This window comes from Danio rerio, chromosome 18 (assembly GCF_052040795.2).
Source record: "Danio rerio strain M-AB ecotype USA chromosome 18, GRCz13ab, whole genome shotgun sequence".
NCBI classification, from domain to species: Eukaryota; Metazoa; Chordata; class Actinopteri; order Cypriniformes; family Danionidae; genus Danio; species Danio rerio.
In genome coordinates, this window is record NC_141038.1 from 13,845,280 (window position 1) to 13,866,452 (window position 21,173).

The 21,173-nt window shown below is 32.7% G+C and overlaps 1 protein-coding gene across 5 annotated transcripts in view; it reads right to left on the bottom strand.

Moving 5' to 3' along the window:
• hipk2 (homeodomain interacting protein kinase 2) overlaps window positions 1-21,173 on the bottom strand; it is a 197,666-nt gene that overhangs the window by 35,777 nt on the left and 140,716 nt on the right. For all 5 annotated transcript variants that reach the window (NM_001443905.1, NM_001443904.1, NM_001443903.1 and 2 more), the window contains 4 exon segments: window positions 2,731-2,893; window positions 2,980-3,164; window positions 10,605-10,691; window positions 14,603-14,722. In NM_001443905.1, coding sequence (NP_001430834.1) covers window positions 2,731-2,893; window positions 2,980-3,164; window positions 10,605-10,691; window positions 14,603-14,722 — 555 coding nt within the window.

Below are 21,173 nucleotides of genomic sequence, written 5' to 3' on the forward strand. Positions count from 1 at the left end.
TCCGCTGTAAATTCTGCTCTCCAAATGTGAACATGTAAATACCCTAATCAAACTATTACCGTAGTGTAGGATTTTCACCACATATGATTTTTGCCACATTTTGTTAAAGGATAGTCTATACACACACAGCTGTTTGATAGTTGTAGTGCACTTAATAAAACTCCCTTTTTATGCAAATCCTTCCCTTTGTCGCCACTCAACATTCCCACCTAAACAAAGCTGAACTTACCCACGTTCCTGTTTTTTGTTTTTTTTCAAACTAGAGGTGTGACCCTTTAAAGAGGCATACTTATACTTAAAAAGTACAAATCTGTACAAAATTGAACCTCAAATGCACTAATGTGTGGCTGTAAAGAACAAAAAATATACCTTTTAAAAAAGTACCGCCCCAGTGACAGCATTGTACCTTTAGAGTATACCCTAACCCTAAACCCAACCCTCACAGGAAACATTCTGTATTTTTACATTTTCAAAATACTTAATTCTCTGTTATTTATTAGCTTGTTTACCGGTGGGTACTTCGATTTTGGTCACTAAAGGGACACAAGTCCCCATGTGTCTGTATGGATTCAGGATTAAGTCCTCACCGGGTTATAAAAACAAGCGCGCACACGCAAGCATGCACGCACACACACAGCCTAAATGGCCCATGATTTGACTGGTGTTCTGTCCACTGAAGGAAGCCATCCGATACTGCCAGTGGTCAATGGGGCAATGCTACACTAATTTCTTTGGATTGTCCCGCTGCTAATGAGTCTGTGCGTGTAGTGTAATTAATTATCTGCAGCTTTGAGGGGAATTTAAAGGAAGTAGGGATCAAAGAGGGTTTAGGTTGCAATTGAAAGTAAGGCTTTTATTAACATATGGCTTGTCATTGTTTGGGCTCTAACCTAGCTGTAGATTTGAGGTTGATTTTGCATTAAAAGACATTACGTCATAGCAAGCATGAAGAAACATTTAGTTGTATATGCAATAGTGTTAACATGACAATTGGAAATGTTTTTAAATGCATAAATGTTCTGTCGATGGCTTAATTATTTGCAAATATTTATTTTACATTTATTTAAATACAATTCTAGTCACTTCATTTTTTTTTATTTGAATTAATTATATTTTTATCTTCTTACTAAAATACAATTGTTTTGATAAATTACTATACTGCAGTAGATAATAAGCATAAAAATACAATGCCCTATGAAATCATTTTCTGTTTAATTTAATATTATTACTATTAATTATTATTTTATAATATTTATTATTTTCCTAGATTGCAAGTAATTATTTTTTTTTTTTTACATTTTTTTAGCTTAATTGTAATTACTAAAATAAATGTATTTATCAAAAACATACCCAGTTAATAGAAATCTTCCAAAATTATATAATTAGATAATTTAAAGTATGGTGGTAACCAGAGAGTAGACAGATTCACGATGAGCAAATGAAGACTATTTTTTAATTTAGGATGCAACATACAATCCTGCAGGTAGAGTATTATGTATATATAAATACAAATACATGCATGCATGCACATATACAGTTGAATTATTAGAATGATCAGAATTATTAGCACCCCTGTTAAGTTTTTCCCCAATTTCTGTTTAACGGAGAGAGGATTTTTTTTCAACACATTTCTAAACATAATAGTTTTAATAACTCATCTCTAATAACTGATTTATTTTATCTTTGCCATGATGACGGTAAATATTATTTGACTAGATATTCTTCAAGACACTTCTATACAGCTTAAAGTGACATTTAAAGGCTTAAGTTATATAGACTATCGAAAAAATATACAGCTTAAAGGGGCTAATAATTTTGACCTTAAAATGTTTTTTAAAGAAATTAAAAACTGCTTTTATTCTAGCAAAAATAAAACAAATAAGACTTTCTCCAGAAGACAAAATATTATCAGACATACTGTGAAAATTTCCTTGCCCTGTTAAACATAATTTGGGAAATATTAAAAAAGAAAAAAAATTAAAAGGGGGGCTAATAATTCTGACTTCAACTGTTTAATTGTTTATTTAAGTGTTCTGACTCTATGTTGATTGAATTTTTTTTTTACATTTTAATAAGCAGAAAGATGCTCAGTTAATTGAAATCTTCCAAAATGTTATAATTAGATCATTTGAAGTATGTTGGTAACCAGAGAGTGGACAGTTTCACGATGATCAAATGAAGACATTTGGGTTGCGTCATACAATCATGCCAGTACAGTAAAGTCACTGTTGTAAATATAACTGAAAGTATGAGTAAAAAGTAGCCCTCCAGAGTAGTAGGTATTACACTGTGAAAGGTTAACGTGTTTACGTTCAATTTGTGCGTGTGAAAACGTAACATTCTGTAGTTTATTTAGTTATTGTTTAAGGCAATTTCAGTCATCATACAGAAGGCATCTGTCTAATGATTTTGTGTCTTCTGTGTCTTGAAGTTGTTCTATATGCTGCAATTTTTCTATCTTCAATTTGTTTGGAGGGGAATCACAGGACTGATTATTCTACTTCAACCAATCACCATAGACGAGAAAAAATAAAGCAGTGACTGCAGGTTGAAGGAAAACAGTGGCGTAAAAGTACCTACACAGCACTAAAAATGTATTCAAGTCATAAGTCAAAGTGCACATTTTAAAAATTACTAAGTAAAGAACAATTCCTGTGAAAACCTACTCAATTACAGTCATTTGAGTGTTTGTTTGTAATTTGTTGCTTGACAGCACTGGTGGATACTGACCTGGCTATGCACAGTGTTCAGCTGGTTGTTGAAGGTCATGGTGAGATTGGTCGAGGTGCTGGGGGCTACATGTGTTATAAAGGGGGTCTTGCTCTGATTGACTGTATCGTACATGTTCACCCGACGCTTGCAAATCTCCATGTTCTGGAAGCAGGATTTGACACTGCAACAATCCAAAAAAACACTCGGTCAGCGATTTATTCATAATCCATTTAATTAAACAAACATCACAACACAATGAAAACTGACTGTGTGCTGTGAGGGAAGTCCAGCAAGTGGGTCATGGTGACGAAGGGGTGGTTGAGGGTCTCGATGGGTGTTATTCTCTTGTCTGCGTCGATGGTCAGCATTTTGGTCAGCAGGTCAATGAACTCTCTTCTGTCTGCCTTTTCTGCCAACATATCACTGCCCTCCAGGTCTGTGGTCATATTCACCTGCAGAAAGCACAAAACAAAGGCGGAGTCAGAAACATCATGACTGATATACTGAGACGTGCTTTAGGTATCCTTAAAGGTATCCATGGTTTGCTTTCTTATCCTGGTGCACTATTAGTTATTGCATCACAATGTCAACACAGAATCTGTGTCATAGAATTTCTCAAACTTTGGAATGATTTGATTTATTTATCATTCAGCAATAAAACCGCAAAGTTAAAAAAATAGTGTTTATTAATCGCATCCAAAACAAAAGTTTTTTTTTTTTTTACATAATTTAAATATGCTTTCACAACTGTGGATTGATTCTTTTGTCCTGAAACAGGGATTAAAATGTCACAATGTTGCTTTGTGCTCTTGGTGCGGTTCGCTTTCACACGGCAAAGTTTCTAAACGGACTAAAATAGCTAAAACACATTGGTCAGACTTTTACGGTTTATTTTGCCCAGTCCCGCTAAGCTGTCATGCGTCCTCATTTTAATTTATGACAGTAAGACATTATAAGCGAAAAGCTGCACTTTAACATTCAATAGTGACACCCACAGACATCGTCTCTAGATATAAATCAGAGGTAAGATTTTTTTTTTAATAGAGTCATTGGCTAGAATTATGAATTATAGGCTTTACATTATATAGAGAAATAACAGATAAACCAAGATTGCAGTTCGGTCAATTTTCCAAATGGATAAACAGCTCTCGATAATAGTTCAGCACAGAATTACTTTCGTATGTGACATGAAACGCACATTTACCGGTAGAAATGACCTCCCGCCCTACTGATAATTCTTTCTTTATACCTAATATACCTTTATACCTAAATACATCACAGATATGCTCACTGAATACAAACCTAACAGATCACTCAGATCATTAGGATCATATAAACTAGAAGTTCCAAGAGTTCAGTCAAAGCAGGGTGAATCAGCTTTTAGCCACTATGCCCCTCGCTGCTGGAATCAGCTTCCAGAAATGATCAGATGTGCTCCAACATTAGGCACATTCAAATCAAGACTGAAAACACATCTGTTTAGCTGTGCCTTTACTGAATGAGCACTGTGCTGCGTCCGACAGATTTCACTATCATGTTTTTCTCTTCTTCTTCATTCTTTTATATCACATTTTACCCGTTTTTATGTTTTGTTTTGTTTTTACGCATTTTTATTATTTGTTTTTATTTTTATTTTACTTGTTTCTTTTATTATTGTTTATGTAAAGCACTTTGAATTGCCATTGTCTATGAAATGTGCTATATAAATAAACTTGCCTTGCCTTTATATAGCCATATATACAGTATGTCTATTCACTTGTTAAGTCGTGACGTATCGGTGACATATGAAATACTGTTTCCAAAATACTGTGTCCAAGCCGCAACTCATTTGAATTGAGAAAAAAATAGTTTATGCCCACTTTTTAGTCACATCACTATTTAAAGAGTTTTTTTTTTTTTTCAACAAAAGAACAGTGGTATTAGTATCTCATAACAAGTACAGCAGTTTTTATTAGTCATTCTAACATGCACACAAATGCTTTAAAAAGGCCAAAATGAAAGGACATTATAAAACAAATTTAAAAAAACATATTCACTGAGTACTCTCAAGAAAAATCCAGAAGGAGAACCAAATGCGCCAGAACACCTCAGATTATAGATGTAAATTATAGGTTAATTTTCCACTGGTAGAAGTCTGGTTGCCTGACATGAAATGTGATTATAATATTATTTATTACTATTGCTTACTATTAAATAAATAAATAATAATTATTTATTTAATTATTAATAATAATTAATTAATTATTAATAATAATAATAATAATAAAAAGTAATAAATAATACAATTTAAAAAAACATAAAATAAAAAATTATTTATATATATTATTATTATATATTATTTATTACTATGTTTAATTTATTCATTTAAAGGTAAGTAGTAGAAATAAATAATATTATATAATATATATAAAAATAAATTATATGATTTTTTAAAACTTGTTTTTCACTCAATTTAAATTGAATTTTATTATAATTTTTTCAAGCAGAAAGATGCTCAGTGCATTTAAACTTTCCAAATTAGCTGAATTACTTTGTTGACAAAAAAAATAAGATATTTTAAAGGATGTTTGCAATCACACAACAAATTAAGTTCCATAAACCAGCACAGAAAAATTTTCATGCAAAATATATTAAATTAATAGTAATAAATACTGTACATGTAATAATAAATAATATACAGATATAAATAAATTACACGCACACTCTGGTTTTACAATTTACAGTTACAGTAACAGTATGTTTGATAAAATCATACAATTTTTTTAAAGCATAATGATTTATTCCATAAATTACTGTTTCATGGGCCTCACGGTGGAGCAGTGGGTAGCAGTTTGTATGTTCTCTCCGTGTTGGCATGGGTTTCCTCCGAGTGCTCTGGTTTCCCTCACAAGTCCAAAGACATGTGGTATAGGTGAATTGGGTAAGCTAAATTGTTTGTAATGTATGTGTGTGTATTGATGTTTCACAGTGATGGGTGGCGGCTGGAAGGGCATCCACTGCATAAAACATAGACTGGACAAGTTGGAGGTTCATTCCGCTGTGGCGTGCCCCAGAAGGAAATAAGCCGAAAAGAAAATGAATGAATGAATGAATTACTGTTCCATAAATAAATAAAAACACCTGTAAGGCTCAAACAAAATTCTGAAAGGAAAAAAATCTGCATTTAATGTAAAGCGGCTTATTTGTAGATACGCTAGACTGTGTGCTATTGAATTCAGGAATTGAGAAAACTAGCAGCCATAACTGCAGAATAAGACATCTATAGGAAGTGAATGTGTGTACAATACAAGCCTGGTGGTCTGTGGATGAAGGAATCTGTCAGCTGTTTATTCTGATCCACCGTACGTATCTTAGAGCTCTGGTAAATAATGCATGTGCGTATTTGTGTGTGAAGAACTCCCGCAGTGCTTGACGTGTACAGCTCTATTAATATACACAGGTCTGCCAGTCATTTCTCAGAGGATAGCCATAACCTTTCTCATGTTTTCCAAATATTTGCCCTCGAATTTACAGCTATTCAGAGAGTCTCTGAGGAAAGCTTTAGATGCCGGGTCACATATTCCCATCTGCCTGATGGTCTCAAAATCTGAGACACAATCTTTACACCTTACCCCTTTTTTCAGGTTTTTAAGTCTAAGAGAGTTTGAGAGACATAAATCATACAATTATGAAAATCAAAAATGAATTGTGAGTAAACTGCAATTACATCACAATACTTTGAAAAATGTATTTACATGTGTTTATGTGTGCGTGTATATGAGATATATATTTGAATTATTAACCCCCAGTAATTTCTTTCCCCCAATTTCTGTTTAAAATAGAGAAGATTTTTTTCAACACATTTCTGAACATAATAGTTTTATTAACTCTTCTCTAATAACTGATTTATGTTATCTTTGCCATGATGACAGTAAATAATATTTGACCAGATATTTTTCAGGACACTATACAGCTTAAAGTGATGCTTTGTTCTGTAGACTATTGAAATAAAATTTAGCCTAAAGGGTTGTTTAGCTTAAAAAATGGTGGTTAAAAAGATAATTACTGCTTTTATTCTAGCCGAAATAAAACAAATAAGACTTTCTCCAGAAGAAAAAAATATTATCAGACATACTGTAAAAATTTTCTTGCTCTGTTAAACATAATTTGTAAAATATTTAAAAATGAAAAAAAAAAAAATTAAAGGGGGGCTTATAATTCTGACTAACATATAAATTACACAAACACATTATATAATATGAAATAAATACATTTTGTGTAATTAACTAAAACAATATCAATTTAATAAGAAATTACACAAATACACATTCTAGTGAAGAATAAACTTGGATAATAATACGACTAAAATAAAACTATAATATTATACATTTAATAAAAAAATTGCACAAACACAAATAAAATATTTGTAATATAAATAACTTTTGTAATTACCTAAAAAATGATCAAAATAATAATAAATTACACAAACACAAATAAAATTGAATAATAAACTTGCATAATAATAGGACAATAATATATGAAATAAATAACTTCTGTAAATATTTAAAAATATTTTAGTCAATAACAAATTAAATAAACACGAATAAGACGACGCAGTGGGTAGCGATGTCGCCTCATAGCAAGAAGGTCGCTGGTTCGAACCTCGGCTGGGTCAGTTGGCGTTTCTGTGTGGAGTTTGCACGTTCTCCCCGTATTTGCGTGGGTTTCCCTCGGGGTGCTCTGGTGTCTCCCACAGTCCAAAGACATGTGGTACAGGTGAATTGGGTAGGCTAAAATAGTCCATAGTGTATGAGTGTGTGTGGATGTTCCCCACAGATGGGCTGCAGCAGGAAGGGCATCCGCTACGTAAAACTTATGCAGGATAAGTTTGCGGTTCATTCCGCTGTGGCAACCTCAGATTAATAAAGGGACTAAGCCGAAAAGAAAACAAATGAATAAAAATGAATAATATAATCTATGATATATAATACAATATAATATAATATAATATAATATAATATAATATAATATAATATAATATAATATAATATAATATAATATAATATAATATAATATAATATAATAATTACTTATTTATTAAAAATAACATTAAATAAATGCAACATAAAAAACTACAACACTTTATTTCCAGAATCAAATATAAATAAAGAAGAAATGGAAAAGTTTGCAAGATTTGAATATGACCTCGATGTATCAAAGAAAAGTTCAAATCTGTTTACAAAAATCAGCTCTGGGACATAAAAGCGGCTGTATTTGTAGAAACACGCTGTTTTGCCAGAGGTGAAATGCAGTGCAGCACAGCTTTTTTTATTATTATTATTGGGCATCCCTGTCACAGAGGGCTAACGTGTTTTTCACAGTGCCATGCTGTTTATCTGTGTCCGAAACCTCCCTGAGCTATCAGATAAAGCAGTCAGCGCCGTAATTCATGCATGCTATTTCAGTCCATCACCCTGCTGCATGATAAAGAGAAAATCTCTGAAATAATCACTGAGGACGCTGAATATGAAGCACAGGCGACTGCAGAGCTGCTGTACACAAATCCTGCAGAAAGCACAGTTAGTGAACTGTCTGCTGAAGATGATGAAACCCAGAACAATCATTCTTCTTGCTCTCTGTTTCACATCTGACTGCTAGATTCAAATGAGCTCGATTCACAAGTGCTGCAACAAAATAAAGACAGGTGCAGATCATGGAGACAGCGGTGCAGACGCTCATCATATATACTGCACACACTCTCTCTCTCTCTCTCTCTCTCTAGTCATAGTTTCAAAAGATATAATGACTTATTTAATAAAGTAATACATAAACTGTAATGAATAATGAAGACCATCTTAAATAATTTTTCCTTGTTTGCAACTTTGGGATGAGATTCCTATAAATATTACTACAAAAAATAATAAAAATAAATAAATGAATATATAGATAGATAAATAAATAAATAAATAAATAAATAAAAATAATAATTATTGCTACTTTTTTCCTTGCAGCTATGTGAGATATACACACACACACACACACACACACACACACACACACACACACACACACACAGACAAAATAATTATTATTAGGGGGCAGCACGGTGGCAAAGTGGGTAGCACATTCACGTCAAAGCTAGAAGGTCACTGGTTCGAACCCCGGCTGCGTCAGTTGGCATTTGTGCGTGGAGTTTGTATGTTCTCACCGAGTTTGTGTGGGTTTCCTCATGATGAATAAGTAATAAATAATTAGACTTAAATAAGAGGTAATATATAATACAGTCGGATGTTGGATGATATATATATAAAATTTATAATCACCATCATAATACAATGATATACATAGTTATTGATATTAATGTCTGTTATTACTAGCTATTACTTTCCCCAAATTAAATTCAGATTTACTATTATATAAATAAATAACGATTGCAAATATTTTTCTTGTTTGATAAATAACATTAATACTTTTATTCTAATTTATTATGAAACGATAGTTTAATTTAAAATTAATATTGTTGATGTTATAATTGATTATAAAACAAACATAAAATGCTTTTTTATTTTTGTCCTTGCTTGTTTGCAAGAACTTCATCATGTTTTGTAAAATTAATAATTACCAATACTACTTCCACTGCTGCTAAAAATAATAACATCCACTACTAATTTACTACTGATGTCAGTAAAAAAATCATTAGAATGCATTATGAAACAAACAAAAAAGTAAATATATAACTAATTAAATAAAATGTGTGTTTTTTATTACTGTTATTATTATTATTAGGGTGACACGGTAGCTCAGTGGTTAGCACTGTCACCTCACAGAAAGTAGGTCGCTGGTTCGAGTCCCAGCTGGGCCAGTTTGCATTTCTGTGTGGAGTTTGCATGTTCTACCCGTGTTCGCATGGGTTTCCTTCTTGTGCACCGGTTTTCCCCACAGTCGAAACACATGCGCTATACGTAAATTGGCCGTAGTGTGTGAATATGTGTGTGAATGAGTGTGTATGGATGTTTCCCAGTACTGGGTTGTAGCTGGAAGGGCATCCGCTGCATAAAACATATACTGGATAAGTTGGTGGTTCATTCTGCTGTGGCGACCCCAGATGAATAAAAGGACTAATCCGAAGGAAAAATGAATGAATGAATGAATGAATGAATTATTATTATTATTATTATTATCATTATTATTATTAACAATAATTATATTTTATTTTATCATGCCTGATTCATCCTTGCAGCTTGCTGAACATTTTTTTTTTCATCATTGTATCTCACTGTGATCTTAAAACAGCTTGATGGTATAACAATGAACTAGACTAGTGTATGCAAAAGTGCACTAAGCACTAGTTTAAAATTAACCGTACACTATAGACTACAGCGCTAGTCAGTACTCAGACCAAAACAGCAGAGACCCTGGCCTGAAAATAAGCCTGTAGTTCTGATGTTATTCTACTAAAACAAGGCGTTTGTGAAAAACACGCCCATGAGCACATCACAGATTAGCATATTTCCATCAATTCATCTTAATCTCTAGTAAATTAGATCAGCCATTTTTATCTGATGAACCAGGATAGAGTCGGTTCTTGTGGGAAAACCCAAATTGAGCTTTGCGTCATTGTTGGCAAAAGCGTGACCCAGCCTGTTCAGGCATCTGACGTGCTGATTTCAATAACTCGCAATCAAACTGAAGGTCATAAGTCATGTATCTTATCGGTAAACGTCTCCTGAGGGGATACAGTTTCCATTGTGCTTTTCTGAGTCCTCAGTTACGTAACAGCCCAGTGTTTTTAGTGTGCTGGAAACTCTCCACACAGAGACAGAGACTAAACATTTTTGAGGGTGAGGAAGGTTATTATTAGCCATGAGCCAGATTTCTTGGAGAGCTGAAGAACAAAGGTACGAAACTCCTACCTGCGCCATATCATCCAGGCAGTTGAAGATGTATTTGCGAGCCTCTTTAGATTTGATGCCCGTCTCTGCCTCGTGGTCCTCGGGGGTCTGAGGATTCAAACATGATTATATTGTCAACATTATCCTGGTGATTTTGTGGTCAGTGTCAGTGTTTTAATTAATGAATGCTACAGATCTATTTAAATTTATGTCGCTATACTTGATATATTTAAATAATTGATACAAACATTAATAAAAACTATACAAACATTTAATACATAAACTTTAACTAATATTTCAAACAAAAATGAAAACTTGATGTATCATAATAATTAAAACAAAAATAATAAACACCACACAGGTGTATAAAATAAATAATAAATAAATGATTTACCAAAATAATTAAAACAAAAATAATAAACAGGCATATAAATAAATAAATAAATAAATAAATAAATAAATAAATACTTGATGTACCAAAATAATTAAAACAAAATAATAAACAGGCACATAAAATACATAAATAGATACTTGATGTACCAAAACAATTAAAATAAAAAATAAGAAGGCATATAAAAACAAACACACAAACAAATACATGAAAAAACAAACAAATAAATAAATAAATACTTGAAGTACAAAAAAAAAAAAAACAGGCATAAAAATAAATAAATAGATAATTAAATTAATAAATAATTAATACATAAATAATTAATTTACCTAAATAATTAAAACAAAAATAATAAACAGGCATATAAATAAATAAATATATAAATAAATAAATAAACAAACAAATAAATAAATAAATAAATAAATAAACAAAATTAATACTTGAAGTAATAAAAAAATAATAAACAGGCATGTAAAAACAAACTCATAACAAACAAACAAACAAACAAACAAACAAACAAACAAACAAACAAACAAACAAACAAACAAACAAATAAATAAATAAATAAATGATTTAAGTAAAAAAAATACTGTATAATTCAAAAAGTAACTGAGAACTTTAAAATTGCTGAACTCTAAAAGATTAACCTTATCTTTGGGAAGTACTTGACTACTTGAGTATTTCTACAGTCAGATCTAAGCATTGAGGGCCAAAAAGGTTTATGGGATTATTGACTACGCAGGAAAGAAACTTTTTGTAGTTTTATTGGATCTGTATTATATATTTATATGGGGGGTTGAGAATGAAACTTGCAGGATCACTGGGGTTCAATAACATCAAAGTTTCCCCATCTGAAGCTTTGTGAAGTTCACAGAAAGTTAATCTGAAGAGAAAACTCTATTGACTGTGGGCAAGCAGCCACCGGCCCGGTACGGATGGGGGAATGTGGAGAGAGACAAAAGGGAAGAAGAATGGGAACGGGACGTTAAGCAGGATTTATTCCACATCGCTCCGGTTGCCAAGTCTAACATAAAACTCGTTTAGCTCACATGAGCCTCTCAGTCAGTTTACAGTGTGTTGCGGACACATTAGTTTAGAGTAAAGATAATTCCCATAAACAATAGTCATTTAAATGTAATTAATTGATACATATTTAACCAGAGATCAGTGGTTACTAGTTTTTATAATTCATCCTCTATGGATGCACCAGCCCTAAAAATCAACAGTATCGTACATGTACACAATTGCAAACTGTTTGTGTTACTGTACGTGTGTTATTTAATTCCCAAATATACACAGAATTATGTGGATGTTACTGAAAATCTGGAGAATATGAAAAGGTCAACATTTGCTAATGAATGTTCGTAATATGCTGAAGGCCTATGCCATTAAGTTATAACTTATTAACCCACTCAAATGTTTCATTTTTATTTAACTTAACAAAGCTAAATATACCAGCTGAGTTAGATGATATGCTAATCCATTTAACATAATTAATCAATCTGATAATGGAACAAAACAACACACAAAACACGTACACACACACATACAGCACTCAGCATATATGAGTACACCCCCCCCCCTCAAATCTCTAATTTAACAAATGTTTTCTATAGGATGATTCACAATATTATATTTGTGCATGTACATTAGTTTAGTCAGTACTGAAGCCAAATCTGGAGCTAATCTAACAAAATAACTTTGGCTGCGTCCGAAAACGCATACTTCCATACTATATAGTACGCTAAAATTTGTATGCGAGCCAAGTAGTATGTCCGAATTCATAGAATTCGAAAAACAGTATGCAAGAAGTACCCGGATGACTTACTACTTCTGGCGAGATTCTAGAGTGCGCATCCCATGCATGCTGCGCTATCCCATAATGCCCCGCGAGCGAATTCATGAATGGGAGTAAAGCAACGCAATTGACGCAGGCAGATCATGTGACCATGACAAAATGGCGGATGTAATACGTCCGAATTCCATTCCTACTTTTCACATTCATACTGTATAGAACATACTTTTCTAACGGCCGAGTAGTACGTTTAAGTTCAAATGCAGTACCTACTGAGTAGTAGGCAGTTTCGGACGCAGCCTTAGAGTATTGGTTCAAAAAATAGTAGCCCAAATTTATTGCTAGGGAAAAATATTAAATACGATTTTCAAAAATAGCAGAAATCAAGAGAAGCAAAAAATATATAAATTTTTGTTGAAATTTTGTAGGTTGTAATTATTTTCTTTTGCAATATTTTGCATGAATTTAAATGTATTATCTTTCAATTTCTAAAGATGTTCTGTGACTTAAATACTATTTTAATAAATATGTCTGTTTAATAAATCTGTTTTCTTTAAATGCACAAATATATATTACCCATATTCACTGAGAAATGGATAAAAATATTAATTTTCAAAATGTACTCATATATGCTGAGCACTGTATATACCCTAAACCAGTGGTTCTCAAACTGTGGTACATGTACCACTTGTGGTACGCGAGCCTCCTTCTAGTGGTACGCGGAAGAATACTGAATAACGACAGGAAAAAATACTCAGTTTTAGGCTAATTTATCTGGATGTGATTCAAGTGTAGCGGGACACAGAACATATACTCAAGCAACTTTGCCATGCTTGAAGCTAGAATATAGCCTATTTAAAGTTAGTCTCTGTATGCGGTTAACACAAACTGCGGTCCACTTAAGATGAGATCTTAAAGCTGCACGTATGAATGGATAAATCACGTGTGAATTGGTCAAGCAGTGTATTTATGAATGTAATCGCTCACTTTTCTGACACACAGACTGTAAAAAAACGAGCTGGATCTAATTTCTAATGTAAATATCTAATTCCAAATTATTCATTTTAAAATACAAGTTAATGTTTAGATTTCAAAGATAAACAAATATGTCATGTGTACATGCAACATATTTCAAAATTTATCCAAATGGTTTTATGTATGAATATGATGACATTTAGCCAATGTTTATGAAGTCCAAGCAACATTTCCAGGTTTTAATAAATAGGTTACTATTTGTTAATATTTTACATTTAGTTATAGCAGTTTTAATTTTACTTTAAGAACAGTAGCCTACGATTTTCACTTTTAAAAGCACACTTTAAATATTGACTTTATTAATTTATTTAAATGTTTTACCTGTAAGCACACTAGTGTTAATGTTCAAACTATTTATAATGTTTGAAGTGGCTGACAATAATAATAGGAATTAATCTGCCTCGTCATTATGGTGGTACTTGGAGAGACAACTTTCTTCTGAGGTGGTACTTGATTGAAAAGTTTAAGAACCACTGCCCTAAACTAATTATCATTCATGCTTCATTGGCCGAAGAACCATATATGGTAACTTCATTGACATTGATTACAAAAATAATATTATATCATATCATATCATCAATATCACAACTCATAAAAGTTCAAAAGTCTTGAAATAATCTTTAGCAACTTCTACGTTTTTCCAAAAAAAAATTCTATGAGTGCCCTATAAAGGATTATTGATTAATATCTGGCATCTCTAGTTTAGAGAGAAAAAACAACAACAACAATACTGCATATCATATGTAAACCAAGTCGAAGACAGATTGAGGAAGTGTTAAAGAGCATGACAGAATTTACCTTCAGTCTCCATAGAGGATAGGTGGAGTCGGGGTCTCTGTTGAAAAACCTGGTTGTTTTCGTCCCTGCACTTAACAGATACTCTGCTGGCAAGCCCTGCGTTTGAGAGATGTAGCGGATCTGTAGGAAGACAAAAACACAGGCCATGTGAGATTTACACCTAATGTCACACATCTGCTGCTGCACTAGTCACCGCTTTAGATTTTTTTCTTGTGGTTTTATATATTGTGAGTATGTAGTCATAATGCAAGCTTTCTCCTCAAAGTCATTTTTATTGAAATTAAGCTACAAAAATGGGTTATTATTAGTCCCTGTCATAATGTCAAAGTCAACATGAAGTAATGACATTTTATAAATAATATTTTTTACAATCCACTTCAGTTCAGACTGTGGAAGTAACATTGGGCTGTAAACTATACATTTCATGTACACTGGGAAAAAAAAATTATATAAAACACTTTATGCAATAATAATAATAATAATAATAATAATAATAATAATAATAATAATAATAATAATAATTATTATTATTATTATTATTATTACTATTAATATCATTATCAATATTTGACCTTTTATCAAATTTTAACCTCATAAATTAATTTTTAATTAGTTTTAATGTTAATTTGATGAAAACCATATTTGTTAAATAAACATAAATATAATAATATAATATTAAATATTATTATTAATAATTTTTTTTGACCTTTTATTTTTCGTTTGTCTAATTTTTGACCTTATAAAATAGATTTTACTGTTAAATTGTTTGAATACCCTATTTTTAAAGAACACAAATATAATAATGTAATATTAGATTAAATTATTTTGTTATTATTATTATTATTATTATTATTATTATTATTAATGATGATAATAATAAAATAATAATAAAAACATCTAATATTACATTATTATATTTGTGTTCTTTAAAAATATTGTATTTAAACAATTTACAGTAAAATCTATTTTATAAGGTTAAAAATTTGACAAACAAAAAATAAAAGGTCAAAAAATATTATTAATAATATTATTTAATATTATATTATTATATTTATTTAAAAAATATGGTTTTCATCAAATTAACATTAAAACTAATTAAAAACTAATTTATGAGGTTAAAATTTGATAAAAGGTCAAACATTGATAATGATAGTAATAATAATAATAATAATAATTATTATTATTATTGTTATTATTATTAAATATTTTAGCTGTTTATAATTATTATTATTATTAATAATAATAATTATTATTATTATTATAAACAACGAAAATATTTTTTTAAAGTATTATTGTTATTATTTTTATTATTATTATTATTATTATTATTGATATTTTTACTATTATTATTATTATTATTATTATTATTATTTCATCCCTTTTCTAACACATAGTACAGTAGCAAGCCCCGCCCTACTGTCTTCTGATGATCAGGGAGTGATGGTGGAAACAGTCAAGGAAATGAGTTAATTCACTTTCTGGTGCAAGAAACCTTGGCTAACGCTGTGAGCCGACTTCTGGGAAAAGCAACAGTGAGCTGCGTTAAAACAGACTGATGACATTTTGTCTGCTCGAAAACATATCAGTCACTTGGCTGCCATTCTGATGACACAGCTTCAACATTCCAGCATGAGAAGCAGAGTAAACAGCATCTGTGATGAATGCTGTCTCCAGCAGACTGATTTCCCCTGCCAAAACCTCTCCTTACAGGTCTGCCCGTGCGCTGCAATTACACACAATGCCATTCACACACCTGAAAACGGAAATACAAGAACCTGGCAGCCCAAGGAATGACAAATAATAATGGTAATAACAATAATAATCTCTTCCACAGCCCCTGCCAATCTCATACCCTGAGACCAAACGCAAGAGACCTTGATGAGTGCGTTTGGCTCATTTGAGAAACCGAATCACACATTTGTTTCCATTCACTTTTTTAGCATCTTGCTGTTGATTTCAAAGTGCGGTAATTAGAAACGAGCCAACGGTGGCGCAAGTGCTGAAAATAACTTATCAAGCTTTCTGTTTTATTGGGAAGATCAAAAATATAGTGAGCAACCGAGGTTGAAATGCCAACCTGTGACATTTTAAATTGAGTTTTTGTTTCAGTTTTGGAGCGAAAGGTCCAGTTAGTGGTGTTTCAGATTTAGAAGAAAAAGATAAACAAGACTATGGTAATATTTCCGATTTGGAAATCTCTGCTTTATCATGTTTGAAAAAAAATCTACTTATGCTAAACTAAACCAACATTAAGGTTCAAGTGAAAGATCATTTTACTTGCCCTACTGGACAAGTAATCTGATTAAAACAAACAAACAAACTAGGGCTGTTGTGATTCTGATTTTATTAAATTTGGCCTAAACAGCATATATTAATAATTTAATAACATGTGGGACCATTTGTGCTTACATTTGTAAGACATAATATTGTAGTATAAACATAAAGAAATCATTAATATTCAATCATTACATAAATCAATATCATTTTAAAGCCTTCGTTTTCTTCTTTTTATTTCCTGGGACTGATTTTACATTGATATTATTGAGCAACAGTTATTTATTCAGTTGTGACAAGGAGTTGTAAAGGATTACTTTGCTACAGCAATCCACATCTAAAATCACAAAAAAAAACTGTTACCAAAGATAACTTTTATATATTAGAAAACAATGGCGTAAACATGTTTTAAATATTATGGACAAAACTTTAACAAACATTGCCACAGTTTTAAAAATGTCTTTAGAGGCTAAACTCGAATCAAATATCAAATAAACGGTCCATACTTTAGAATTTGAGATCTACTTCACAAATATTGTGAAAAGTATAAAAAAATATGATTCATATCGCTCAAGCATACAGAGGAATAGGGGACGACCCTTTTATGGTCACCAACGGAAACTGAATACCATCTGGTGGTCGTGTGTGGTACTGCACCCAAATTAAACCTTGCTGAAAGCTTTGTTTAAGCAACCCAGGCTCATTCTGAAAACGTAGTCCAGCGGACGTTTCTGGAGACCGCGAAATACATCCCGGGAGGTACGTATGGCTGCATTTCATTTTTTTAAGCGAATGCTACAGGGCGGTGTGATGCCGTTCCCTTTCACGCTTGCTGGCTGACCGCTTACCTCCGTGTGGAGGGCTTTCCCGCTGCAGTCAGTTTGTCTGGTCAGCTCATCGTGTGCGTTGGCGGACTTCAGATGCAGAGAGGAGGAGTTGATAAAGGAATCCGTGTTCGATTCCAGAGAATAAGCAGTTCCAGAAACCAGGTAAGACAAAAATAGAATCCAAAAAATAAAGCGAACGAGTTCATAACAGGGTGAGAACGCGGTGAAATCTGAAAAACAGATGAGGGTTTTTCTTTTTCTAGACGGCTTTTCTAAATTGTTGCTCGGGTTTAGGGAAGTGAGCGGGCAGGCCAATCGGTAAAACTGGTTGGGTTCAGGGAAGAAGGAGGGTGGGTCAGCCGATTGGCCGGTCGCGCGGTCAATCATTCGGTCAGTCAGACAGCGGCCTCTGGTGGGTTGACGCGAGAACAGCGCAGGCGCGAACGGCACTCACTAGAGACGTTCAAGATACAAAAAAGCGCGCACAGCGGCCTCTTGCGAATTCGCGAAAACAAAAACTGCACAAATACGTACCTCCCGGGACATATTTCGCGGTCTGCAGAAACGTCCGCTGGACTACGTTTTCAGAATGAGCCTGGGTTGTGTTTAAGATATCAATTTCAAGTTTGCAACCCCTTTGTTTAAACTAATGTGGTAAATACAATGAATCATTTATTTCAGTGTTGAGTTTTCGCTAATCTCCTGTAAGAAAGCATGAGAAATTCCTTATACGAAAGTGCTTAACATTTGATAGCTTCCCAAAAACACAAGACCTCATAAATGTGGCAAACGAGAGGCCAAAAAAACCTCCTATTACTCAGTAGAGCACATAAATGACTGGACACAAATCTGCAAAGTTCTCTCCGAGCGTAGAAGCTTGTTAAAGACGTTTTGGTTTGCTTAGAGGCAGAAGATTGGCCCTGGGCTGCTCTATGAAGCCACAATCATTTTTTAAGAGAAGCCCTCGCTGTAGAGCTCAGGATCTGGGCTAATTGGCCAGTTTGTGGCATCTGTCCAGAAGTACAGCGGGGCCAGAGAGAGATGAAAGTCATGCGGACACACACATGTGCACACACAAGCGCACACATACATGGACAACAGTCAGATTTGTTTTCTCTCTTTTAAGCACAAACTGTAATTGAGGGTTGTTTTCGCAGCCACTTCTGGAAGATGTCTCTCTCTGCAGGACCATACATTCATTCCAAAATAAAGACTTCATCTCACTTAAAGAACATTATACACAAGATGTTTCTTAACTCTAATTTCAAGTCATTTTTCCAGTTATAAGACATTATTTTTTTAATAGCGCATACTTGTGTCATTGCTGGCCACTGAACTGCTAAATGGAAAAAGCCCAGGATGGATTATGGCTGGGGTTAATAGGGCATGACACCTTCCAAACATAATGAACATCAAACATGATGTTTGTTTGAACTGTTGTATACAAGTTGAGACTATTGAAACGCATTACAATATTACAATATGATGGATGTAATTCTAGTTTAACTCTGTTTTTATTGAAATATGTTAGTCAGAGAGCCACAGCATCAGATACACAGAATCATTAGACATCAACTGATCCAATGTGGTGGTAGAATACAATTTTGCTCACGTTTTCTTTCTCTCTGAATAAAATATAGTTACATATTCATGCATTAAGGAAAAAAACAAAACAAAAAACAACAACAACAACAACAACAGTGCCGAGAATATATAAATACAAATACTCAAAGGGTACAGCAGTAGAAAATAAAATAATAATAAAATATATATATAAAAACAAAAAATAAAATAAATAAATAAAAAAACACACTCTCCACTCATAACCAAGCCAGGGGTAGGGAAGATAAGTCAGTTATATACTTGCATACAAATACACATACATATATACATGTTTATTTATTTATTATTTTTATTTTTAAAGTGTAAGAGGAATGGTTGCCAGATAGTGTCAAATTTTTCAGTATCACCGCAAACTGTATATCTAATCTTTTCTATTTGCATAGACTGCATCAGATCATGCATCCAATGTATGTAACTGGGTGGGGAAGGATTTTTCCAGTTTAGTGTTATAAGCCTTTTAGCAATTATTAAACAAAAAGCAAGTGCATTTGATTGTGTAGATGACAAAGAAACATTTGTAGGGTTAAGTCCAAATAATGCTACTAGGGGGCATGGCTCAATATCTAAAAGAAAGCATTCAGAAATTGATTTAAAAATTGATGCCCAAAAAGTGCTTAGCGCTGGACAAAGCCAGAAAGTATGAAGAAGAGTTGCTGGAGCTTGTCGACACCGATCACAGATTGGATCAAAACCAGGGTTAATTTTAGATATTTTTGCCTTAGTCCAATATACTCTATGCAATAATTTGAATTGTATAAGGGAATGACGAGCACAAATAGAAGAGGTTTGTACACGAGACAGAGCCTTGGACCATTCCTCGTCTGTGAAAACATGATTGAGATCTGATTCCCAGCTCTGCTTTATTTTTAAAAAGGATGAGGAATCTAACTGTCTAATAAATGAAAAAATTGTTTTATAAATTTTAGAGACTGCACCTTTACAAATTTTTGTATCTAAAACCTGATCGATTTCTTGTTTGGGAGGTGCAAGGGGAAAATGGGAAAAAGTATTTCGTATAAATTCACGTGTCTGAAGATATCGAAAAAAATGAGTTTTGGGAAGGTTAAATTTTTCTGATAAATAAGAAAATGTAACAAATGTATCATCACAAAAAAGGTCATTAATGCTTACAATGCCTTTTCTAAACCATGATACAAAAGATTGGTCTGAGATAGAGGGCAGGAAAGAAGGGTTTTTATATATGGGAGACAGACTAGACATTGTTTGAAAGCCAAAATGTTTTCTAAATTGTGACCAAATTCGAAGACTATTAAGTACTATAGGGTTAGAGGAATAGTTTGATGTCTTTAATGGTAATGAAGAGCATATTAACGCATGCAAAGACACTTGGGTGCAAGAATCGCATTCCATTTCAACCCATTCTGGGACCCAGTGGCAGAGTCCGTAGTGTGACTGGCTCCAATATAAAATACTGTGGATGTTAGTCGCCCAATAGTAGACTAAGAAATAAGGAAGTGCAAAACCACCTAACTTTTTGGGTTGTTGAAGAAATGATTTCTGTATTCTTATTGGGCCACCGTTCCAAATAAAATCCGAAATTACTTGATCCAAGGACTTAAAAAATGACTTTCGTATGAAAATTGGAATACTTTGAAAGAGGAAAAGAAATTTAGGGAGGATATTCATTTTTATTGTGTTTATTCTGCCTACAAGAGAAAGTGGGAGAGTTTTCCATTTAGCTAGATCTTGTTTTGTTTTCTCTAATATTACAACAAAATTATGTTTAAAAAGATCAGTATATTTTCGTGTTATTGTTATTCCCAAATATCGAAAATTTTCTGAGGCTAATTTAAATGGCAATATTGACACTGGAAAGGATCTTGGAG